The sequence below is a fragment of the Sphaerodactylus townsendi genome, linkage group LG06 (genome assembly GCF_021028975.2).
Source record: "Sphaerodactylus townsendi isolate TG3544 linkage group LG06, MPM_Stown_v2.3, whole genome shotgun sequence".
In the NCBI taxonomy this organism is placed as follows: domain Eukaryota; kingdom Metazoa; phylum Chordata; class Lepidosauria; order Squamata; family Sphaerodactylidae; genus Sphaerodactylus; species Sphaerodactylus townsendi.
The window spans coordinates 68,957,105-68,978,701 of record NC_059430.1 but is presented as its reverse complement, the minus strand read 5'-3'; the positions used below and the strand labels follow the sequence as shown (position 1 = coordinate 68,978,701).

The window sequence follows — 21,597 nt, the reverse complement described above, 5'->3', positions numbered from 1 at the left end:
TATTGGGGAGGACAGGAGGTACTGGGCCACCTGGGTGCACACCTGCTGTGGCCCCCTTTCTGCTAGGGTGTCAAGCTCGAATTGCAGAGGCCTCTGTGGCTTGTGCCATGAACCCACCACACCCCAAGCCTCTTATGGAGGCCCCCAACCACAGGGGGGACCGGTACGCAACCTCGGCCTCCCCTAAAGATGCTCTCCTCTGCCCAACTCTTGTGCGCTCCTCTGCCCTAACACTTCTGCACATCACAGGCTGGGTGTGGCTCTGCCCTAACACTTCTGCACATCACGGGCTGGGTGTGGCTCAGCCATCCGGCTGGCCCAGGGCATGCATGCTCACTGCTCCGGACTCACCATGTGCCCTGCCCCCTGTTGCAATTACAGCCCAGATGTGCAGAGGTTCCTTCTGGTGATTCTGGGGCCGTTATTTGCATCCAGATGTTCAAAGGTTCCTTCTAGTGCAGTGGTGGCGAACCTTTGGCACTCCAGATGTTATGGACTACAATTCCCATCAGCCCCTGCCAGCATGGCCAATTGACCATGCTGGCAGGGGCTGAAGGGAATTGTAGTCCATAACATCTGGAGTGCCAAAGGTTCGCCACCACGGTTCTAGTGAAATAACCACAGGACACATCTTGGAATTAAATTGGGCCACAGCCCTTTATTGAGGCAGAAGCTGGGCAAGCAAAAGGAGCACATCTGTATTGTGGCCGGTCAGCACCCCTGGCTGACCCCAACACCACACCCCAATCCATATTGGGGTTGACAGGAAGTACTGGACCACCTGGGTGCCTGCTCGCTGTGGCCCCCTTTCTGCTGGGGCATCATGAGCCCGCTCCACCCCAAGCCTGTTATGGAGGCCCCCAACTATGGGGAGGACCGGCGCTCAAGCTCGGCCTCCCCTAAAGATATGCTCGTCTGCCTAAACTGCCACCGAGCTGACCCTTCAGCTTCCGCCACAGCTTTGCAAGCCCTCCAACCAGTCCAAGAGTGCCCACCGCACGGCACGTAGCCTTATGTCCAGTCCCTGTTCAGAGAGGTGCACATCATCTGGATTGAAAAGTGCATGCTTCCAGGTGGTTATTGCAGGGTGTGGGATGACAGTCCCACAGAGCTCCCAGGCCACCCACGCTGCCAACTTACACACTTTTGTGGCAAGCCACATCCACTTTTTTTGGCTCCCAAGCATACCTCCAGCGAAGCAATTCCAGGACTTCACGGAGGTCAGCCGCCATCCGCAAGGAGAGTCCAAAGCCTTTTAAAGCTGGAAGGTCATTCTCGCCCAGGTAAATGACAATCCCCTGAGGTGCACCAAACATCTGAAGAGCCTCCTGTATGACTGGCACCAGGGCCTCCCAGTGCATCACGTGCTGGCCGAGCCAAATGACATCCACGCCCTTGCCAAGAGCCAGATCTGTGCCCCAAGGAGCTGAGCGCACATAAATGCCAGCCCAGTGGACGTTACTATGCCCGATGATCCATATCTGACTTGTAAAACAACAGGTGAGGTTTCACCTCCATTTATTTGTTTTTCTTTCAGCAACCAGTGCCAGCGACCCCACCACCTTGCTTGGTGATGGCCAATCCTTGACCATATAGGGGCCACTCCCCACTTGGCGAATGGGTCCGGACTCCATCGTGGAAAACCCCACTGCTGTTGCCCCTAGCACACTGAGCCACCCAGTTGTGTGATAGGCTACCGCTGAGCTGCATCAGGTGACTCTTGCACTACCAGAGCATTGGGCCAATAGGTTGGAAGCATAGCCACTGGATACCCAATGTGCCCAAAGAGGGAGAAACCCAGGTGACCCTTAGCAAACCACCTACCTTCATAAACCAGCTGACAGGAAACCATCATCTCAACTGTGTCAGCAAAGGTCTTAAGCCCAGGAAGCCCAGCCAATGCCCGTATAGGGTGGGGGGGGAGAGGGGGAGGGAGCAACCCACCCCTAGTTCCACACGCCCCCCCAACACCAGCGCATGGCAATGCCATGGCAGAAAATTGGGAGGGGCATTGGAGAAATCAGGAGTGTAGCCTTGACAAGCCCCCCATGTTTTCCCCCTGGGGCAGTCAAGCTCCTTGACTCAGGGATAACTGCACCCCCCTTTTTGCCTGCACCGAGCTGGCACTTTGCCCCACCCACCAGTCCTCCATGTGCCCCGAAGGCCATCGTGAGATCGGAATAGCAATCCCAGGCACCCTTGTTAACTGAGAGCCCCAGGCGAGGACTGATACCAGGGCAAGCGTCCCCAAACAGCAAATTAGGAAACCTGCATACGGTATGCATACATTTTGGGGTCCGGACCATCCAAAGGCTGAATCCCTGGCTGGAAGAAGTCACCACTGCATATGGTTCTTCTGTGACTAGGCCAAGGGACTGCCAAAATCCCTTAACTAGGGACCACTTGCAGGGTTCTGCAGCTCCCCCAGGCAAGTCACCAGGCACACGCCAACTGGGACCTGGACGTGGAAGCAATCCACCTGTGCAAACAAAGCATCAGGAGTGTTAATCCATGCTCTGGAGATAGCGGCAGATAAGGATGCCACCCTTGACCAAGCAACCAATGCCCAATCCAACCATCCAACATGGTCCCAGCAACTGGGTTGCCCTCTAACGTTTCAATGCCAGAAACAACCTCCCCTGCCAGAGGCGGTGTGGGAGGGGAAACGAAACTGCTCCCCAGGGAAACAGGCAATGCCATGCCAGCAAGTAACTTAACCTGAAAGCCACTGCTCCTCCGCCGTCAAATAAAAAACCTAGCATCCAGTGTTGTGAATTGAAAACCCAGGAAAATTAAAACCCCAGGCCTTCACCCCCATTCACGCCATGTGAAATCCCCACTATAGGGTGGGGAGGGGGTCGGAATAAAAGGCGCCCTTACCAACCGCCGGGCGAAGCCTTGCTCCTATTCCCACCAATGGCCAGCGTAACTGTCAGGTCGCAAGGTGACAGGAGAAAACAGTGGGAGGAGGATGCAGGCGAAAGCCAACCACTGCATGTTCTAATGCGCCCTATCTGGGGAAACAAGCTCCTCAAACGAACACCAGAAAACCCCAACCCAGCTGAGTATCAGCCGAAGGTTCCCCTTGTTGCACTGTTGTCTACTCTCTTAACGAGAAGGGGGGGGTGAGGGTAACACTCAACCACCCCCAAGCTGAGAGACTACTCCTTCCATGACAAATTGGGGAGGGGCCATCCGGATCCCTTGTGCAACTCAGCACTATACACAGGCAGTACAACCCCTGGTTGCCAATAATGTCACCTGTAAACGGGCATGCTTCCGAACCAGTGAAACAAGCCACCAGCCAACCCTTACACAAGGGCGGGGGCGACAATATAAAACTCCAGTCCCCAGTAAAAGGGGGGGCTTAACTGATGCACCTCACCCCCCTGCCAACCGCTTCAAAAGCATTCCAGGTCCACAGTTTCCCCAAACCCCCTGCATTGCAGAACCAGCAGGAACCTCAGGGAATGAAAAACAAAAGATCCCTGTCTAACAAACTCCCCCATCAAGGCCTTTTCACGGCTGTTCAAATTAGTCTGCGAGCGAGTCGGGTGCACAACCAAATGGCTTTCCTTCCCAAGGTTACCAGCATGATCTAAAACTCCTGCACGTGAAAAACCCCTTTCGTGCTCCACAGGAGGAGTAGCCACAACAGCCCCACCTGAAAGAACCTTGAAGAGAAGGGGGGAGGGGGCTGAACTGTTGTAGTCACCAAGGACGAATGAGGCACACCCTAAAACAAGAACTAAACCCAGCCAAGCACAAACAGAAACACTTGCCAATCCCTCTACCCCAAGGCCGTTTCTATGACCCATGGAACACAACCCATCAATACATTAGGGCCAAAAGCCTCACCCATTATGCCGGCTGAGAAGACGTAAAGCCCCCTTGTAGCCCCGCCACATGATCGGCAGCACAGCCTGTAAAGCCCCGTACCATAAGGAGAAAAGGAGGAGCAGGGGAGGGGAGCCAGTGAGCTTGGCAGTGAACCCCCAAGCCCAAATTGCCACAAATGGGAGGGATGAGGGGAGGGGGGCAGCCCCCCGTCACACAACCCCTGTGGAGAAGACAGCATCCAAACTCGCTGCCATGCCCAGTCCAACTGCGGAACGCCGCTAACCTGAGTAGCTTCTCCCTGAGAATCCAACTATTTTGCGCGGAATACCTGCCAACTGGTCCAGAAACTATAACCCTCCCAGAAACCCGCAGCAGACGAGGGGTCTGCCCAGCCTATACCTACTGTCCATCTAGGAGGTAATCCACCAAAGAGCCCATCCCCTTCTAGCACAAGAACCCCGACCCAAATCGAGGGTGCCTGACGCATTCCCAATCGGTGTCCCAAAACCAGAAAAACTCACCATAAGAAGACGAACTGGGAGACCGGCAACTCACGTCAACCTGACTGGGTGAATGGCGTTAGCTGGGTCCTGCTCCTTTGGCTGACAAGATAGCTCCGCTGGTGGGGCTGACGCCTTAATCTCCTGCCCAGGAGCTGGCAGTCCCGCTAGGGGTGTTGCCCCAGGAAGGCTGGCAGCAACCTTAGTCTTACAACACTGCATCGTCACCAAAACAGGACCAGCAATGCCTTGCGTTCTGAGGACGGGACCTCTGAAACCCTAGGTGGTGCAGTATCTACCTCCAAAGCCCCGGTCCAGGGTGGGAAATAGGGAAAAAGGCCACTCAACCGGACAGGATGGTCCTCGGAGACTGAGTCAAAATTAGTTGAAAACTGCACCACGTCCCCAGATGTACCACAGCCTGGCCCAGTCGACGCCAACAGTGGGGCTGCTAAACTGGAAGGCAGTGGCGCCATGACTTGTGGGGGAGCAGAAGGACCCACAGTGGGGATCTCCTGCTGGTTGCCAGCTCTCCAAATTCAGAGCTACCTCCCCGTAAAAGGCGGAGGAGGGGTCCAGGGATGGATGAGCCCTGCGCCCTGAAAACTGACACCCAAGCTGGGACAGGGGCCTTCTCCCAGGCCGCGTGGCCAAGGCTCCTCTCTCCATTCCCGCCAAAGCTAACTCACACATCACCTGGTGTGCCATTGCGATTTCCCGCTGTGATGGTCGAGCAAACCGCCCACTACCAGAGCAAGTTGAAGGTGGGGAGGATAACGACGCTAAATCTTCAATGCTTCTTCTAAACCAAGACTCACAAAGGGAGGAGGCAGGGCCAACCCAACCCCCCCGAAATTGTAGATACCTTCCAACACCTAGACCTCAACCCCTTCTCAGCCTAGCTCCCTGCCTAGCTAACTACCACTCATTCAGTTTGCTCAAGGCATCAAAGAAGACCAGAGCAACTGTGTGCTACCTAATATATAGGGAGTGTGCTCTAACACACCCCTAACACTCGTGCGCATCACATGATTGGGCCGGGTGTGGCTCAGCTGCCCTGCCGGCCCAGGGCATGCATGCTCACTGCTCCGGAGTTCACCATGTGCCCTGCCCCTTGTCACAATTATGGCCCAGTTGATTCTGGGGCATTATTTTTAAACATGAAACCAAGATATTCATTATTAAATGGTCAAATAATGATAACCAACCAGTAGGAAACTGACAATAGAAGGCAGTTTATGGATAATTGGAAAGTTAGATGTTTTGACAGCAAGAGTAATAAAGCATACTGACTTTCTGCAGTTATGTTTCTGGTCAACAAAATGCAGTTCAGTATTTAAAAAATACTGAAATAAGGTAAAAGTTGTTTCTCTGCTTGATTCTTTTTAGAAATCTGGGGGAGGGGGTCATTTTATATGTTAGTCTTTACTATGTCCTGTATAAATAACCACATGTTGAAGTGTCTTTGCAATTTCCCGTTTGTTTCTCTATGTATATCTTGCCAGCTAAAAGTATATAATAAAGGTCTCTTTTCACAGATACTAAACTATCCTTTGTCAAAGTTCATGGACAGTGAATTAATAGTAAAGTCAGATTTATTTGTGGGAAAATTCACTTCTGTAATAGGCATCCTAAGCTAGAGTTTCAAAGCTGAAAATGGTGTAACAAATTTTAAGACTCTGAATATGTGTTCCAGATTTTAATGGTGGGCTTTGTACAAGGTTTATCCTTATTTTCCTGCCTCAGAATAAATTTTGAACATTATCTGGAGGGCTATGGAGGTAGATACTAGAGAAGCCACACACTAGTATTCTTAGGCCAGGCCCTCTTAGGAAGCAGGCTAGAAAATGTAATCTCACATAATCCACCAAATACATGTTAGCCTTTCAGCTGCCCAGAAAGGATATCTATAGACACAGCAGCCAGCCTTGGCCTTGCTGATTTAGCAATCTGCAGGCATTAAAGCATCAATATCAATATACACTTTTAATCTCCAGAATCAGCACAATTTATCTTTAGCACAGAGACAAAACTGCTGCCAGATTATTATCATTATCTTCTCTTTTGCATGCCATTCTTAATTACTCTGACTCAGATTTGCCCATGCTTTTTTGACTTTGTGATGAGTTATGTTTTAACTTAAGTAGGATTGATGTGTTTTCTCTATGGACTTTGTAAGATCCAATACACTGATTATAGTATTGTACTATGATCTAGGAGATACAGGTACAAATCCGTGTAATGCTTTGGAAGCTTGCTGGGTGGCCTTGGGTAAGAAGTCACACCCTCTCAGCCTAGCCTATCTCATATGGGTATCATGAGGGTAACATACAGGTGATCAGAATGATATAAGTTGCTTTGGTTCTCCAATTGGGAAAAAGGCAGGGTAAAAATCCATATATTATTGCTGCATTGGCACATATCCAACATGAATCTTATCAAACCCCTTTCAGTGAGAAAAAAAAATCTGCTCCTCTTAGAATTATATATTTGATTTCCAAATCTGGATGGGCATATTTCCTTAATGGTTAATAAGAATCCCACAATTCTAAATGGAGACTGTACACGTATGCAAATGTTACATGTTGTATGGGCAGAACATTTAATTTAAATGCAGAGTTCACACATCGGAACAAGATAACTAAGCAGCAGTTTTTTCTTTCCATTTCCTGTCATAAATCTACTGTCTGAGGTTTTCTTCACCAACCTTGACATGATATGAATAGCATTGAGCATTAATAAGACCAAGTGCTGCTATTTCAGGGTATGATGAATTAGCTGAAACTCTCCCACTGAATCAAGTGGGCTTCTATTCAACCACCTACTGTATTCTGGTTTGTTCTTTTCAAGTGAGACATTTGGTTTTATTATAGATACAGAAAATGTTTCTTAAGAGTAGTGTTGCAGTATGGTTGTAATTTCCCATTTAAGTTACACTTTTTGCTGAAGTATCAAGAAAGCAGCACGAAACAGTAAAGACATGTGTTAGATTTGGGTGACCTGACAAACTTTCTGCACAGCCATAGTCACTGGATGGTAGTAGAAAGTGCCATGATGTCATAGTCAGCTTATGGTGACCCTGTACGGTTTTAAAGGCAAGAGATGTAAGCAGTGGTGGGATCCAAAAATTTTAATAACAGGTTCCGATGGTGGTGGGATTCAAACAGTGGCGCCACCGCACACACGCACCTCCAGTCACTATTGGGCAGGGAGGTTGCTTTAGTAACCCCTTCTCGGCACTCAGAAAAAATTAGTAACCACTTCTAGAGAAGTGGTGAGAACTGGTTGGATCCCACCTCTGGATCTAAGTTGTCACTTCCTTCCTCTGCTTAGCAGCTCTGGAATTCCTTGGTGGTAGCCAGGCCAGCTTAGCTTCCAAGATCTGGATGACTAGGGCCATCCAGGTCAGGGCAGCCACTGGATAGGCCTGGCTGAATCACTCAGCTTTGCTTTCCACACTTTAAGACAAAGATAAGTCTGATTTAACCCATGAACAGACCCATACTAAACGTAATAACACCCTCCTAATACCACTGACACTGAAACATGTTACTTGCTTAGGATAGCCTTGTAAGTTGCTGTGAACACTGAGCCCCTTGAAAAATTCTGCAGAAGTGACAGTAGTAGTAAGTACAATGTAGTTAGTTTGAGTGCTCCATAGATTTAGATTATAAAGTAAATGTAAGTCCTGGGAGATTTTTGTGTGGATAGATTGTAAAACTGTGTCCTGGTGTTCAGCTTTTAGTAATGAAACATATTCCTTTTCTAAGCATATAGAGGACAGTAGTTTATTGTGTGTTTTATTGCAGTAACACTACCTAAAAAACCCAGAATGTTCTAAGCATTCAAACACAAATTTCCACAAGAAAATATAGGTGTATGTTCCCAACATTGAAATGTATGCATTATATAGTAGGTTACAGAATAATTTCTTTAGAAAAAATAAAACCAAACTATTTTGGCTGTAATCAAAAATGTATTTTTGCTCATTAAAAAAGTTTCACATAGTCACATTATCTACTCTACAGAATTTCTCCATTTTGTTACACCATGGGTCAATTCTAATTTCATCCGATCACTTTAAAAAAATCCCCAACAAACCCAAAACAGAACAGAAATCGTGGCTAGTGTGTGTCATACAACACAGGAGGGTCATATTACTCAGTTCCACTATTCCTACATTTATTTATTTATTTTTTAAAAAACAACAAAAACAGAAAATTTTCTCTCCTACTTGCACTGTTGCAACAGTATTAAGTGCTTCTTAGAGTATAAGAAGTAACACTATAAAGTCCTATAAAACAATCTGGTTGGCACAGTACTCTTTGAAGACAGGTGTTTGTGTTTTTTTAAAAAAAATACCACACCAATAAATTATTCTTATTTGAATATATTCCCATTAGCTGAGTCCAAGCCTGTGATGCTTATATAGAGGAATATTTTTGTTTTGCTTTTTTGTTGATCATAACTGTAGTCCTGTGTAAATAATTTTAAAATGTTAAGTACAGCAACACTGATATTTCATGACAAGTTAGCCGGAACTCCTATCACTGTTGCTTTGACTTCGAGTGCTGTGCTTTTTTCTTTGCCAGTATCCCAAAGGCTAATTAGAGGAGGATAAAGCTCACTGAACGAAAAGGATTGTTTCTTCAGGTAATTCCTTAAATAGCTGTGTCCTGCATCACAGTTCATTTCACGAGAGATGCAACTGAAGAGAGATACTACATATATAAATCCCAAAAGAGCCCCAAGGCAGGCCAGAAATGTGATAATATTCCTTTTCTCATAATTTGTCATTGCCGGGTCCAATCCTTTCGTGGTGACATTGATACATTGCTTTGCATTCTGCAGTTGGACAGTGGGGATGTCCATACAAATTGTATATTCCGTCAGTGGGGTGAGATGTGTAAAATTATACACCTTTACATGGGAAGGGATGCGAACGCTCTGAGAAGTCAGAGAGTTTCCATGTTTGGGAAAAGCAGCCCATCTAATGGCAGATTTCACCAATTTAGAATTTGCTTTCCAGGACAGTAGCACAGAATTAGTTCGCACATCTTCTATTTTAATAGACAAAGATATATGGTTATCCCAGGGAGAAGAACCATCCACATTAATCATAACAGATTTTAAATCTGCACCAACTAAATTAGTTGCGATGCATGTATATAGACCACTTTCTTGATGTGTTATAGCACTGATATCCAGTGTTCCTTCCGAATGTACATAGTATTTGGCAGAAACCGTGTTTGGCAATAGCTTGTGTCCTGATGGAGTTATCCAGTATACCTCAGGTTCTGGTTCTGCTGTTGCTCTACAATGTAAAGAAATGTAGCTGCCTGTTTCTAAATTCAGGTTTGAGGGAAAACTTTCTGGGGCTATCAGTGGAAGGCAGATTTCCATCATTTCCCTAAAATGAATCTTCCTCACATTCTGACCTTGAAATTCAGGAGGATCCACACAGAATAATGACTCTGGCTCCATGAACCTGATGCTAGTTTTATTCATGTTAATCCATCGAATGACACAATCACATCGAATTGGGTTGCTGTGTATGCTGATTTCCTTGAGATTAGGCAAAGACTCGATAGTACTGCGGTACAGGGCCCTTAGCGCATTGCTGTTTAGCAAAAGTGATTCCAAATGGGGAAGTCGAAAGAATGCATTTGGGTGGATGTATGATAATCTGGGGTTATTAGTTGCTTCTATTTTTCTCAGATCTGGCAAATTGTCAACTGCCAGGTTATCTATAGATATAAGTTCAGGCATGTTATTAATCCCCAATTCTTTAAGGTGTACCATATTTCTAAAATCCCCTCTTCGTATTCTGTTAATAGGGTTCTTGTTTAGATCCAAAAATTTAAGGTTCGTAGCATTTTGAAGAGCTGTGTGGGGGACTTTAACTAATCTGTTGTCATAAAAAGAGATGCTTTCTAAATTGTGAAGGCCAGCCAAGGCATTATCTGGTATTTCTGTGATATTTAAGCCTGCTAAAACCAGGCTGCGCAGATTGATAAGGGGCTTAAAATTCATATCTTCAATTCTGATTACGGGATTTTCTCCAATCATTAGAATTTCAAGATTAGGAATTGCTTCAAACCATTTGCTGTTAATCATTTGCAGACTATTTGAATTGAGATGAAGTCTAAGAAGATTATCCAGGCCCATAAAGGCTCCTGGTGCAATTGAGGAAATCAGGTTGTGGTTAATATAGAGCTCTTGGAGATTGGTTAGTCCAGACAGACATTTGTTAGGCAGCTCCATGAGTTTGTTTTCTTCAAGATACAGTGAGAGCAGTTGGGGCATCCTTCCAAGTTCAATATTGGCCACTGAGGACAAACTGTTCTGAGATAAATCCAAGCCAGTAAGGTTTACTGGGAAGTGTGATGCATATTCAGATTTTGTAATGTTGTTTGCCTGTAGGAGTAGGACCTGTGTCTCAGCAGGCAATCTGGTAGGGAAGGCAGAGAGGCCAACATCATTGCAGTCTATTGTCAAAGCTTCCATGTATATAGATCTTGGAGTAAACCACGGCCTTACTTCACACATACATGTGTGAGGGCAGTCTTCTTTCTTATCCACAGTGTATACTGGAGCGATGGTAGTTAGGCCAAGTAAAAAATGAATTATGAGTGGCATGTCCTTCATTTTAGCTCAGTATTCCTGAAGAGTAATTGGCATTTAAGGATCACACAATTAGTTTTTTTAAAAAATCAGTTAAGAGTCAGTCATTTGATAAGACAAATACTTTCATTGTTAAAATGATGCATGATGAAGAAGCACAACAATCTCCTTGGAAATAAGTGGCATCCTTGCAATCACTCTCTCTCATTATGAGAAACATGTTTTGGGAATTATGTTACTCTCTTCATAAGGATAAATACTGAGATGCATTTGAAAGTGAAGTCCATTCAGAATGTTGTTGAACAGGGTGCAGACAAATTATATAGTAGTGTTGCTTTTACATCCCATATCTTCCTTCTTTTTTGTTGTTATGGAAAAGAGGCCTACAATATAAAAAAGTGAAAAATAGATTAGTACTGGCAATTGTATAAAATAATGTAAATCTAAGGTGGTTTTTGGAGCCAGGTAGGCAACGTTGTGCTGTTGGTCATGCGGCAGTCTGGAAAACTTATCCTAAACGTCTCTGCTATTTTCCCCATAATGCTAAAATATCTATGTTTAATGCCTGTATAATAAAAATAAAGTTGTGGGTTGGGGCTGTAATTCTTCCAGAAATACAACTACTTTCCAGAAAACAGAAATCAGTTTCTATGGTGGAAATGAAGTTTTGGAGGATGATTCCTAAATGGCATCACATTTCCAGATCTGGTGCTATGTAACTTGGTTTCACTTCCATTCATTTTGCATTATGGTCCATGACAGTGCTCCTTGCCGAAATCATTAAATCCATCTTTTCCTCAACCGTTATTTCACAGCATTAACATGTCACAGTGAGAGCCCTGAACAAACCATGGGATGAGGTCATGGTGGTTTGGTGTGCTGGTGAATTATGTTCCTGAGATGTCATTTAGTTAAAATCGGACGGAATCATGCCACATCCTTGGCAAAAAAGGGTGACTTTAAAGGTGTAAAGCATATAAAAGTCTCCACTAGTATCTGATTTGGCTCCCTCTCTTCACATTTGTTGACACAATCCCTTATCTGTAAAACTGGTGCAGCTTGAATATTCTTATTAAAATTTTTGTAGTAAACCAAAACGTTATAGAAGTAGAACCATGGTCAACAAGAGAAACATAGAATGACTCTAGAAATCTATGTTGTCTTTGTTCAAAACATTTTTTTCTGAACCATAGGGCCATAAATTATGCCCATTGTTTTCATATATAACTACTTCTGAATACCAGGTGTGTCACATATGCTGTGTATGGCCTTGGTCCTCATTCTTCATCCCTCATAAAGGGTAGAACAGGGGACTTTTAAGGGAGACAAATCTATCTGGCCCTCAATTTGTCCCCTCTTGCTTGCACTTCACACTCCAGTCACACATTATCTTGATCCCATCACCAGCTTTGTTTGATTGCCTATTTATATTGGATTCCTATGGAACTCTATAATGCTATCCATGATCTTGCAAAATCTTGATCTGCATTTTTTAATTTTATTTTTTGAAGGGGTTTAATCCCCCTCATCTTAATTTTTAAGAGTCCCATGGCACAGAATTGTAAACTGCAGTACTGCAGTCAAAGCTTTGCTCACAATTTAAATTCAGTCCTGCTGGAAGTTGATTTCAGGTAACCGGCTCCAGAGTGACTCAGTCTACCATCCTTCTGAGATTGGTAAAATGAGTACTCAACTTGCTGGGAGTAAAGTGTAGCCAACTGGGTGGGCACTGGCAAACCATCCTGTAAACATAGTCTTCCCAGTAAATGTTGTAATGTGACGTCACCCTGTGAATTCAGTAATGACCCAGTCCTCGCACAGGGGACTACCTTTACCTTTTACCTTAATTTTGGAGATTTTTGTGCAAAATTGAAGTTGCAGAGGCATCCTTCCTTCCCTTGGCCTTATAGGACAGATTGATCCACATGGTGCAGGCCATGTTCAGAATTAGATATATGACTTTATTGTGTTTAAAGTGCTTCATAATTTGAAATACTACCAAAATAGTTTGACCACTGATCATTACAAGGCACCAAAAGAATGTTTGTACCATGGATAACAGTATATTATCTTCAAAACAGTTATTGTTCAAGAGATGTTGCTGTTGTCCACCCCCTACCCTTTTCTTTTATGTGTAATCATCAAGGGTTTCAATTTGCAGGGTTTTTTAATGTATATAAATAAAATGAACACACAATGTGTGAGATAAATATACCGGAGAAACATTCTGCTGCTTTGAAGTTTTTTAATGTATTTTTATGGTGGCAAGCCAATCCTTTGGAATTGCAAACTAACATTGGTACAAAACATAATGATCAAAATATAATCTGTTCCATGAAATTAATTACACTTCTGGCCACAAATAGTCAGCTAATCAAAATCTGGCATTAATTTTCTGATCCACATTCCTCCTCACCCTATAGATGGCTCTGTACAAAAGGCTTACAAATAGCCGAAATCTTGAAGTATTTTACTTCTTTATTCCATGAAAGGCTTCATTGGAGTAATGCTGGCATGATTTCTTTGAAGAATTGCAAATGCAAAGCCAGCACAGTACAGGGACACAAGCAAAGTGCAAAGTTTATGACTGGGGTTAGGATTACCTTGAAGTTGTAGCTAAACCTGTAGTAGGCTCTTTGTAATTTTTAAAAAATGTCACTGGCACAAATGGAGTGGAATTTACAAAATGATTCTCCATTATCTCACCCCCTTCTTGCCGTAGACCATTATCTTTTCCTCAGGATGCTAATGTTGTGGGCTGCAGGAATCCTGGGCACAGTGTGAGATGCGTGGAGTGCTGCAGTGGTGTAATCAGCAGAAATTTCCCTTCCCAGTACAATTATTTGCATCACCTGTGCAAAGAGGGGGCATTTCCTCAATATCCTTTTATGACTACCTCCTGCACTTCAACTGTGAGAGCTATAGGGGCCTGTACCAAGGAAGAAGACAAAGCTCTGAACATAGAACCTTGGGAATAAGTATGTAAATGTCTGCCATTGATATGCCCTTTTGCATAATTTGAGCCACAAGAATAATCTTGGTTTGTGTGCAATACAGCAATTAAAAAATGAATGTCCACAGTTTTCTCATTTGCTGAAGGCTCTCGTGGTTTTGGCAATATAGAATGTTGTTTTGGAACTAGTTAATTGCATTGAGCGTGCCTTCAATAATTAAGAACACACAAAAATGCCATCTGGAACAGACAAAAGGTCCATTTAGTTCTATGTTATATTTCCAATAGTGGATACCAGATGCTTCTGAGATTAGCATGAAGTCAATAACCCATCCTACTGTTTCCCCCCACCAGCTAGTATTCAATGGGATAGTACTACTGAACATGTTTGTGCAAGATTTTACATTAGAGCTTGCTCACCTTCTGCATGTGAAAATTAAAGAAACCTATTTAGCATAACACACTGTGACTTATTTGCAAGTACTTGTACAAGCATGTCTGAAGCAGTGCTAGCAGTTATTATTTTCCCTGTTTTCTTCTTTTTGGACACAAACCTTCAGATGATGGAATAGTCCTTTCCCTTTAACTATCATAGCTAGGGAATTAGATTCTGGAAGAATTATTTACTTGTGCAGAATTATATAGCATAAAATCTCTGAAGGAAGGAAGTAGGGGCTGTTGAAAATCCCACAATGTTTTCAGCCTCTTTCCTATTCTTTATGGTCTTAAAAAGAAGGCCTTAAAGTCCTACAATATGTCTGTAAAATGTAATACTAATAACATGCAACTTTATATGCACACAACAACTGCACGGTGCTTTACTGTTAATGTGCAGGTATTTCAGGCCTGCATGTTTTTATATTAGACTGAAGAAAATGCAGCAATTCCCTGCTATCTAACTAGAAGACATCATAACTTACTAACCCCCCCACCCAAAAAAACACACACAATCAACTGTGCAGCAGAATTCTCATTCTTTATGCAGTGATCTGTAGAACGAAGTAGACTTGTTTTGACAGGTCATTTTGAGCTTTGCTTATGTCAACTGGTTGTATTGATTTGTTTCATTTATGTGCCTGTGATTAATTTCTCACGTTGAACCACCACCACCACAACAACAATGAGCATACAGTATCCCAAGGTTGTGAAAGTTGGCAGCAGTTTTTCAGTTGTTCAGAATTAAGCCAAGCTGGGAATGAATGGATAGTTTGCTTTTAATTGTACAGGGGTGGAGGGCAGAAAAGTTTCATTTCTTTTTCAAAGGTTCAGTATTTCAGAATGAAATAGTGATTACAATTTTTCATTTTTTTAAATGAAAAAGACATTTTACACATATTTTCCAATGCTCAGTAAAAGTGCAAGTTTAGATATTCCATGAACATAGATGTTTTAGTGTATACTGTTAAAAATAATATGCCTCTGGCAAAGAAGCTATATGGCATCACTAGCTGCCAACTACTACTAACATGCTAGGAAATGATCAAGCTTCTCATTTTCTTGCTGTCTGGTATTTAAGACAGTTCTGGCTTAATACATAGTTACTGGGTATACATATGGTATTATAAGGTGTACTGACTATGCTGGCTTGGGCTACTCCATTCACTGGGACACCAGAATAAGTGTAAGCCTCCCTGCTACACACATTCATTTATATATACTCATATAAGTTGCAGTATTTTATTTGAACTGATTTTTTCATCCTTCTGTAAGACTTTTTTTTTCTTTGTAGAGAACCCACTTGCATCTTCCTGTTTTCTGGCCTGGTTTAATTTTTCAAACAGATTTAATACAATTGAGACAATACATTCAAACCAGAAACTGTCTAAGTACTTTTAACTTTTTGGTTGTTTGTACGCTGTTGTCATAACATCACATTTCTGTATGCTAGGCATAGTAGTTCTGCAGTCACTGTTCACTCACAGTCATGATCCCTTATGGAACTGCAGATAGAGAATTAGATGGAAGTCTAGATACATGGGCACAGTTCCTACATTAGTCATTGCTACAGTAAGACATTTTTTTCAGTTTCATTTAATTTATCTGTTTAGTACATATTTACCCTATTCTTCTGCTAAGAAGTTCAGGGTAGTGTAAACAGGGTAGTGTAAACTTGTCCATTTTATCCTCACAATAATTCTGTGAGATCAGCTGGTCTGAGAGAGAGAGAGAGAGAGAGAGAGAGAGAGAACTAGATCAAAATCATCTTGTGTATTTCATGGCTAACTGGGGACCTGAACCTGGGACTCTCAGGTACTAGCCTGACATTCTACCCAATGCACCATACTGCTTGTCTCATCTGTGCAATGGGAAGAAGGATGATTTACTGCACTGGGCTGTGCAACTGTGAAACAGAAGGTACTGGCTTTATGAGATCTCTCCACAAGTCCCATCAAAAAAATTGGGGGTACACAGTACAAGTACCTAAGGGGCTGGACCCTAGAGCTTATATTGTAAATATTTTTCAGTAATTGCATTAAAATGATTTGCAGTTGGAATATCTGTTTGTTGGAGTGCAACTCTTGTTAACAATGACAGTAACAGGGGCAGTTTTTGAAACAAATATGTTCTGCATTTTCCAACTGTGTGACCCTTTGCAGACTAATTATCTTTCTTGTACACATTGATTGGTATGCCTTAATTAGGCTTGTGTCTCATGCTGTCACCGGTGATTCATGCTGTTGTTTTTGAGGGATATGTGTACTTATTTGAATTGGACTGGATAAAACTGATTTTTTTTTCATTTCTGGAGCTCAGAGCCATTTAGAGTGAATGACAAAGAACATTTAAGACACTGACAACCTCCTTTCCTCCTCCACCTTGCCAGACAGAAATGTGCTTTTTGTTTCTTTTTTTCCAGTGTATCAGTTTGAATATAATATGCCCTCTTGGTAATGAGGAAAACAGTTCATTTCACATGGGCCCATTTACAGGTGGCAAAGATTCCCAAAACACAGCTGTATTTACAGATTTACCTCTCAAAGAAAACTGTTGAAAAAGGCATTCCATAATTTATGTTATTGCCACTCTTGTGTAAGGATGGGAAAAGATTACTAACAGAAATGAAGATTGCTAACAGAAAAGAAGAGAAATTGGCTGCTTGTCTGGTCTGAAGAGAGGATTTTTTTTAAAAAAGATGGTTCTTGATGGACAAAATGAAACATTTAGTTATACCATTTTGTTTTCTATTCTAGGCAGATAGAGAGACATTTTCTTACATCATTTTAGTATTTTTATCATGTGATTTCAAGTTTACTGCATTTTTTCCTGAGCTCAGAACTGCAAACCACTCAGAACAGCAAGAAAGACATTTACCTCAATACAATCTTTGAAGTGCTATATGTGAGAGATTAAAAAAAAATCAGATAACTTGTTAATGTACTAAACTGAAGTAGAGGCACATGCTTGTGTAAAGGGAAAACAAATATCTTTGATGGCAGACACTGACAGGTCTGAATTATTGCACATCCATAGCTAGCATTAATATATGGCAATTTAGACCTAATGGGCAACCTCGTTTGGGGAAGGCGACGGATTCGCCGGGCAATGTAAACACGTCAAAGCTTTAAAACAGCGTTTTTTAAACTGGTCAGTAACCGGCACTGTCATCCCTCCATCACTTTGTTGGGTGGCTTCTTAGGCAAACACAGAGTATTTCATGTTCTCAGGGCCATAGCAACCTCCTTCTCAACCAAGCATAGCACCTCCCATTCCTTTATATTTATGCCAATAAAGGCTTTGCTTTGCTTGCTTTGCTCATTCCTTTATATATTCCTCCCACAAAGGAAATGACATTGTCAAGACATTTCTCTCAGTCCAAAAGCAGGTTTGAAACACCGATCTTGTATCTGGGACTTCATTCATCCCATATGCTCTAGAAAGCCACCCTATGCAATTTTCTTAAGAAAATATGTTTAAAATACTGACATTCCTCCTGTTAACATAAATCTTGGTGAATTATACAGAACTAGGTAGTAGGTGATGCCAAGGTGCTGTTGGCTGTACCACTTTACACTGGAGATATGAGGATCATATATTTATTTGAATGCTCTCCCTTCACACAGTAACTTAGAATATCCAAGGGAGATTTAGCACAATTTTCTATACATAGTGCTAGTTTACTAATCTGTGTGCTTCACTGAATATTAAAAATATGATCCAATTGCCATTTCAAGTGGTACAATTTAGAATGCTGCTACTCATTCTGTACAAAGTATAGATCAACTTTAAAGTTGCTGGCCTTTGTTTTCCAGACTAACCTTTCTACAAAGCCTCTTCCTGGTGAAGGCAGTTGGTGTTTAGGTTCTCAGCTAATAAGGCAAGGCATAGCTGGGGCAGATTTCTGGGCAAAGGCTGTTTTTTTTTTCTTTCCAGATGAAAGTAATTGGGTGTAAAATTCATCCCTTTCCATTGAAACATGTTCTTGAGCTAGGGTTGCAATATTTGCTTTATAGACAGCGCATATCACTGGACTAGATGCTGCCTGAAAAAGCCAAAGGCTTAAGGTGCTTTGCTGGGGTCCTAAGACAAGAGCTTCCAGATACAGGATCATGAAGGCTGACCATTTAGAAAGTTGCTATCTCACAAAAAACTTCCTCCTCCCAGGAGTTGCCAACCATAAACAGAAATACAAACCACCCAAGTTGGAGGACAGAACTGAGGACTTTATGTGGGAAGTATCATATCCCCTAGTTTTTCTACCTTATGTTCCCTGAAGGCAGAGGTATACTGGGGGTAAATGGCGCCAGGAGACACAGTTCAGGTGTCAGGATGCACTACCTAGAATGAAGCTCACCCCCTCACTCCTTCACCAGAAACACCCCTCAGAACCTGGAGCCAGGTGGATGACTTATAGGCAGGAATAAAAGGCACTCGAACTCAGTGAAGGCAACAAGACTTCCTCAGGTACTGAGAGCACTTTCAGAATGGTGAGTGCCCAGCTCCACCCCCTTGGCTCCACCCCTCGGCTCCCCGCTGCTGGCTGGGCTTCCAGCCAGCAGCCAGCAGTCCCTTCTGCTCTCCCCTCTAGACAGGCCAGAAGAGACTGGAGTTCCCGGCCTTGGAGAGCTGCTTCTATAAGCACTGAGGCTGGGGGTGGGGCTTGGGGAGATGTGGCCACCCTAGATCTTGCCCATGACGATGGTGACATGTATGGAGGCAGGATAGAATAACATCGGAAACAAGGCGTGAGGAAGTCATAACACCAGAGGCAGATCTTCAAGAATCCTCAAACACCGCTCATGTGTCATCAACATGGGCGGGGTCAGGGGTACTGAGAGACCACAAGGCAGCAGGAAGCCCTGCTGCCTAGTGGTCTTCAAGTGCCCTTGACCCTGCCCATGTGTGATTGACATGGGCAGGGTGGACAGCTCCTGGCTCCATCCCCCCACTGCCAGCTTCCTGGTTACATGGAGTTCTGATTTTGCACCCCCCATGTGAGCAGAAGAGCGGTGCCTGGGGACAAGGGGTACCCTTTGTCCCTAGGCAAATACACCACTGCCTGAAGGTCTTCATAGCCTCTCTCCTTTCCACACTTTCTTCTTTCCTTCCCTCCCACTCAACTGTCATTTTCAGCTGTATTTATTATTTATATTGCATCTTTCTCCACAGTAAGTGATATCATTCTGTTACATCATTCTGTTCTCAATTTTATCTCCCAACAACCCTGTAAGACTTAGATTGGAGGCTTTGAGAATGGAGCCGCTTTCAGGTCTCATCCTTCATAGGCTCAAATAGTGATTTGAATCCTCCTCTTGAATCCAGATCCTAGACTGAAACTGTACCAGTACACCATACATATTTCTTTCAGAAACGGAATTTTTTGGGCCCATTATTCTCTTGGGGAAACTTTCTGGGTGGTTGGGGGGGGGATTGTTCTTTAATGTTGAGGCACTAAAATTGCAGAGGGGCTGATGTTGCTTGTTCTTTAAATTTCAACTTCCAAGTAGATTGAACCAAAAGATCCAAATCAGTGGCCTCCTGAATAGAGTGCCCCCAACCATCTTCAATTATTTCCTATGTGGAGGGGGGATGACTCCAAGCTGCTTCCCGGGAACAGTCACATCTGCAAGCAGAAATCACAGGTCAAATCATGACTCCCATGAAAGAACAAGGCCAACAGAAACATTTCAGAATTCAGAAATCCCAGTAGAACTACAAGCCAGTGTGCCAAGCCAAACAGAACCAAAAATGAAATTAGAAAATGTCTGTTGTGAAAACTTTTGGTGGGGGGCACTTTTGCAAGCCCAGCAGAACCAATGGCAATGTACAGAAGCCCAGCAGAACACAGTGCCACTGTAGCAGTGCAAGTGTAACCCTAAGAAGACTAATGTCAAACCAGAAAATCTCTGCAGTGCAAACTGAAGAGAGACACTTGTGTGGCATAATGAATGACAATGTACAGTAGGATAAGCAGAACCCAATGCCACTGTGACAATGCAAGCTCAACAGAACTAATGACAAACTGGAAGATAACAGCAGAACAAATCCAAGGAAGGGATGGGAGATGGTGCAGGCCAATAGAGCAAACAGCAATGTACAGAATGTCCAGCGGCACTTCCACAGGGCAAAATCAACAGGACTAATGTGCATCCAGAGAATGACAGGCACAGAACAAATCTAAGCAAGGGAGGGAGGATTTTGCAAGCCCAACAAAACAAATATCAACATATACAATGCTAACAAAACCCAATGCCACTGTGGGAGTGCAAGCTCAACAGGACTAATGTAAATTCAGAGAAGAACAAATCCAAGCAGTGAGCTGTACAAATCATGAAGGGAAAACAAAGCAATTCTTGCAAAGAAAACCCCTCCTAAATCTTGAAACTGACAGAAGCAGCCTGGCAAGCCCATAGAACTCCCCCAAGATGCAAAAACAAAGTGGAGAAGGCAGGGGGAAAGTCCCTGGGAGCTTGCTAACACTGGCTCCCAATCTTTTTGATAAATATTAAATATTTCCAGGATTTCTGATTGTTTTTAATTTTTAAAAAATCCTAGAAATATCTGGGAGAACAAGATATACCTGAAAAATACTTAGAGGATAGTTTTGGAGTGCTAAGCTTTTGTTTGGGAATCTGAATGTACATTTCAAACTGGAACATGTGGAAAACTTCCAGCTTCCTTCACTTCCAGCTTCCTTCCTTCCTTCACTTATTCTTCCTTCCTGTTCCTTCCACTTCCAACTTCTGCTTCCAACACAACTGGCCTGCTTCAACATCCTTCCTTCCTTCCTTCCTAAATTGAATTTGCATTTCTAACATTTCTAGGGAAGCCAACCTCTAGGTGGCATCTGGAGATTTCCTGCTATTGCCATTGATCTTCAGGCCATGAAGAAAACCACTGAGTTGAAGGGTGAGTTTCTTGGCATTACACTCAGCCAATGTCTCTCTTCACACTAAACCCTACCATTCCCATTGTCCACCACCAAAATATCCAGATATTTCCTAACCCAGAGCTGGCAACCCAAAGTATTAATTGCTCAATGTTCTGTACTGAAATTGCTCCTTATTAAAAAATTGTTGTAAAATAAAATGAAAGTCATAATGAAATGTGTGGTTGTAACTGATTTCTTGGAATAAAAGTTAGCATATTTTGATATACACTTCTAAAATAGCAACATTTGTACTGCAAATAGGTGCTAAATTTTTTATACTGTGCTCTAATCATTTCTGTATGACAGTTTTC

The 21,597-nt window shown here is 43.2% G+C and overlaps 1 protein-coding gene across 1 annotated transcript in view; it reads right to left on the bottom strand.

Annotated features, from left to right (window-relative positions):
- Nucleotides 1-8,296: 8,296 nt before the first annotated feature.
- The window catches only part of LRRN3 (leucine rich repeat neuronal 3), a 78,476-nt gene continuing 65,175 nt past the window's right edge, over nucleotides 8,297-21,597 (bottom strand). Inside the window, exon 2 of the mRNA XM_048500744.1 lies at nucleotides 8,297-11,347. Within this exon, the coding sequence (XP_048356701.1) occupies nucleotides 8,862-10,988 (2,127 nt within the window). The 5' untranslated portion in view covers nucleotides 10,989-11,347 and the 3' untranslated portion in view covers nucleotides 8,297-8,861. The remainder of the gene's footprint in view (nucleotides 11,348-21,597) is intronic.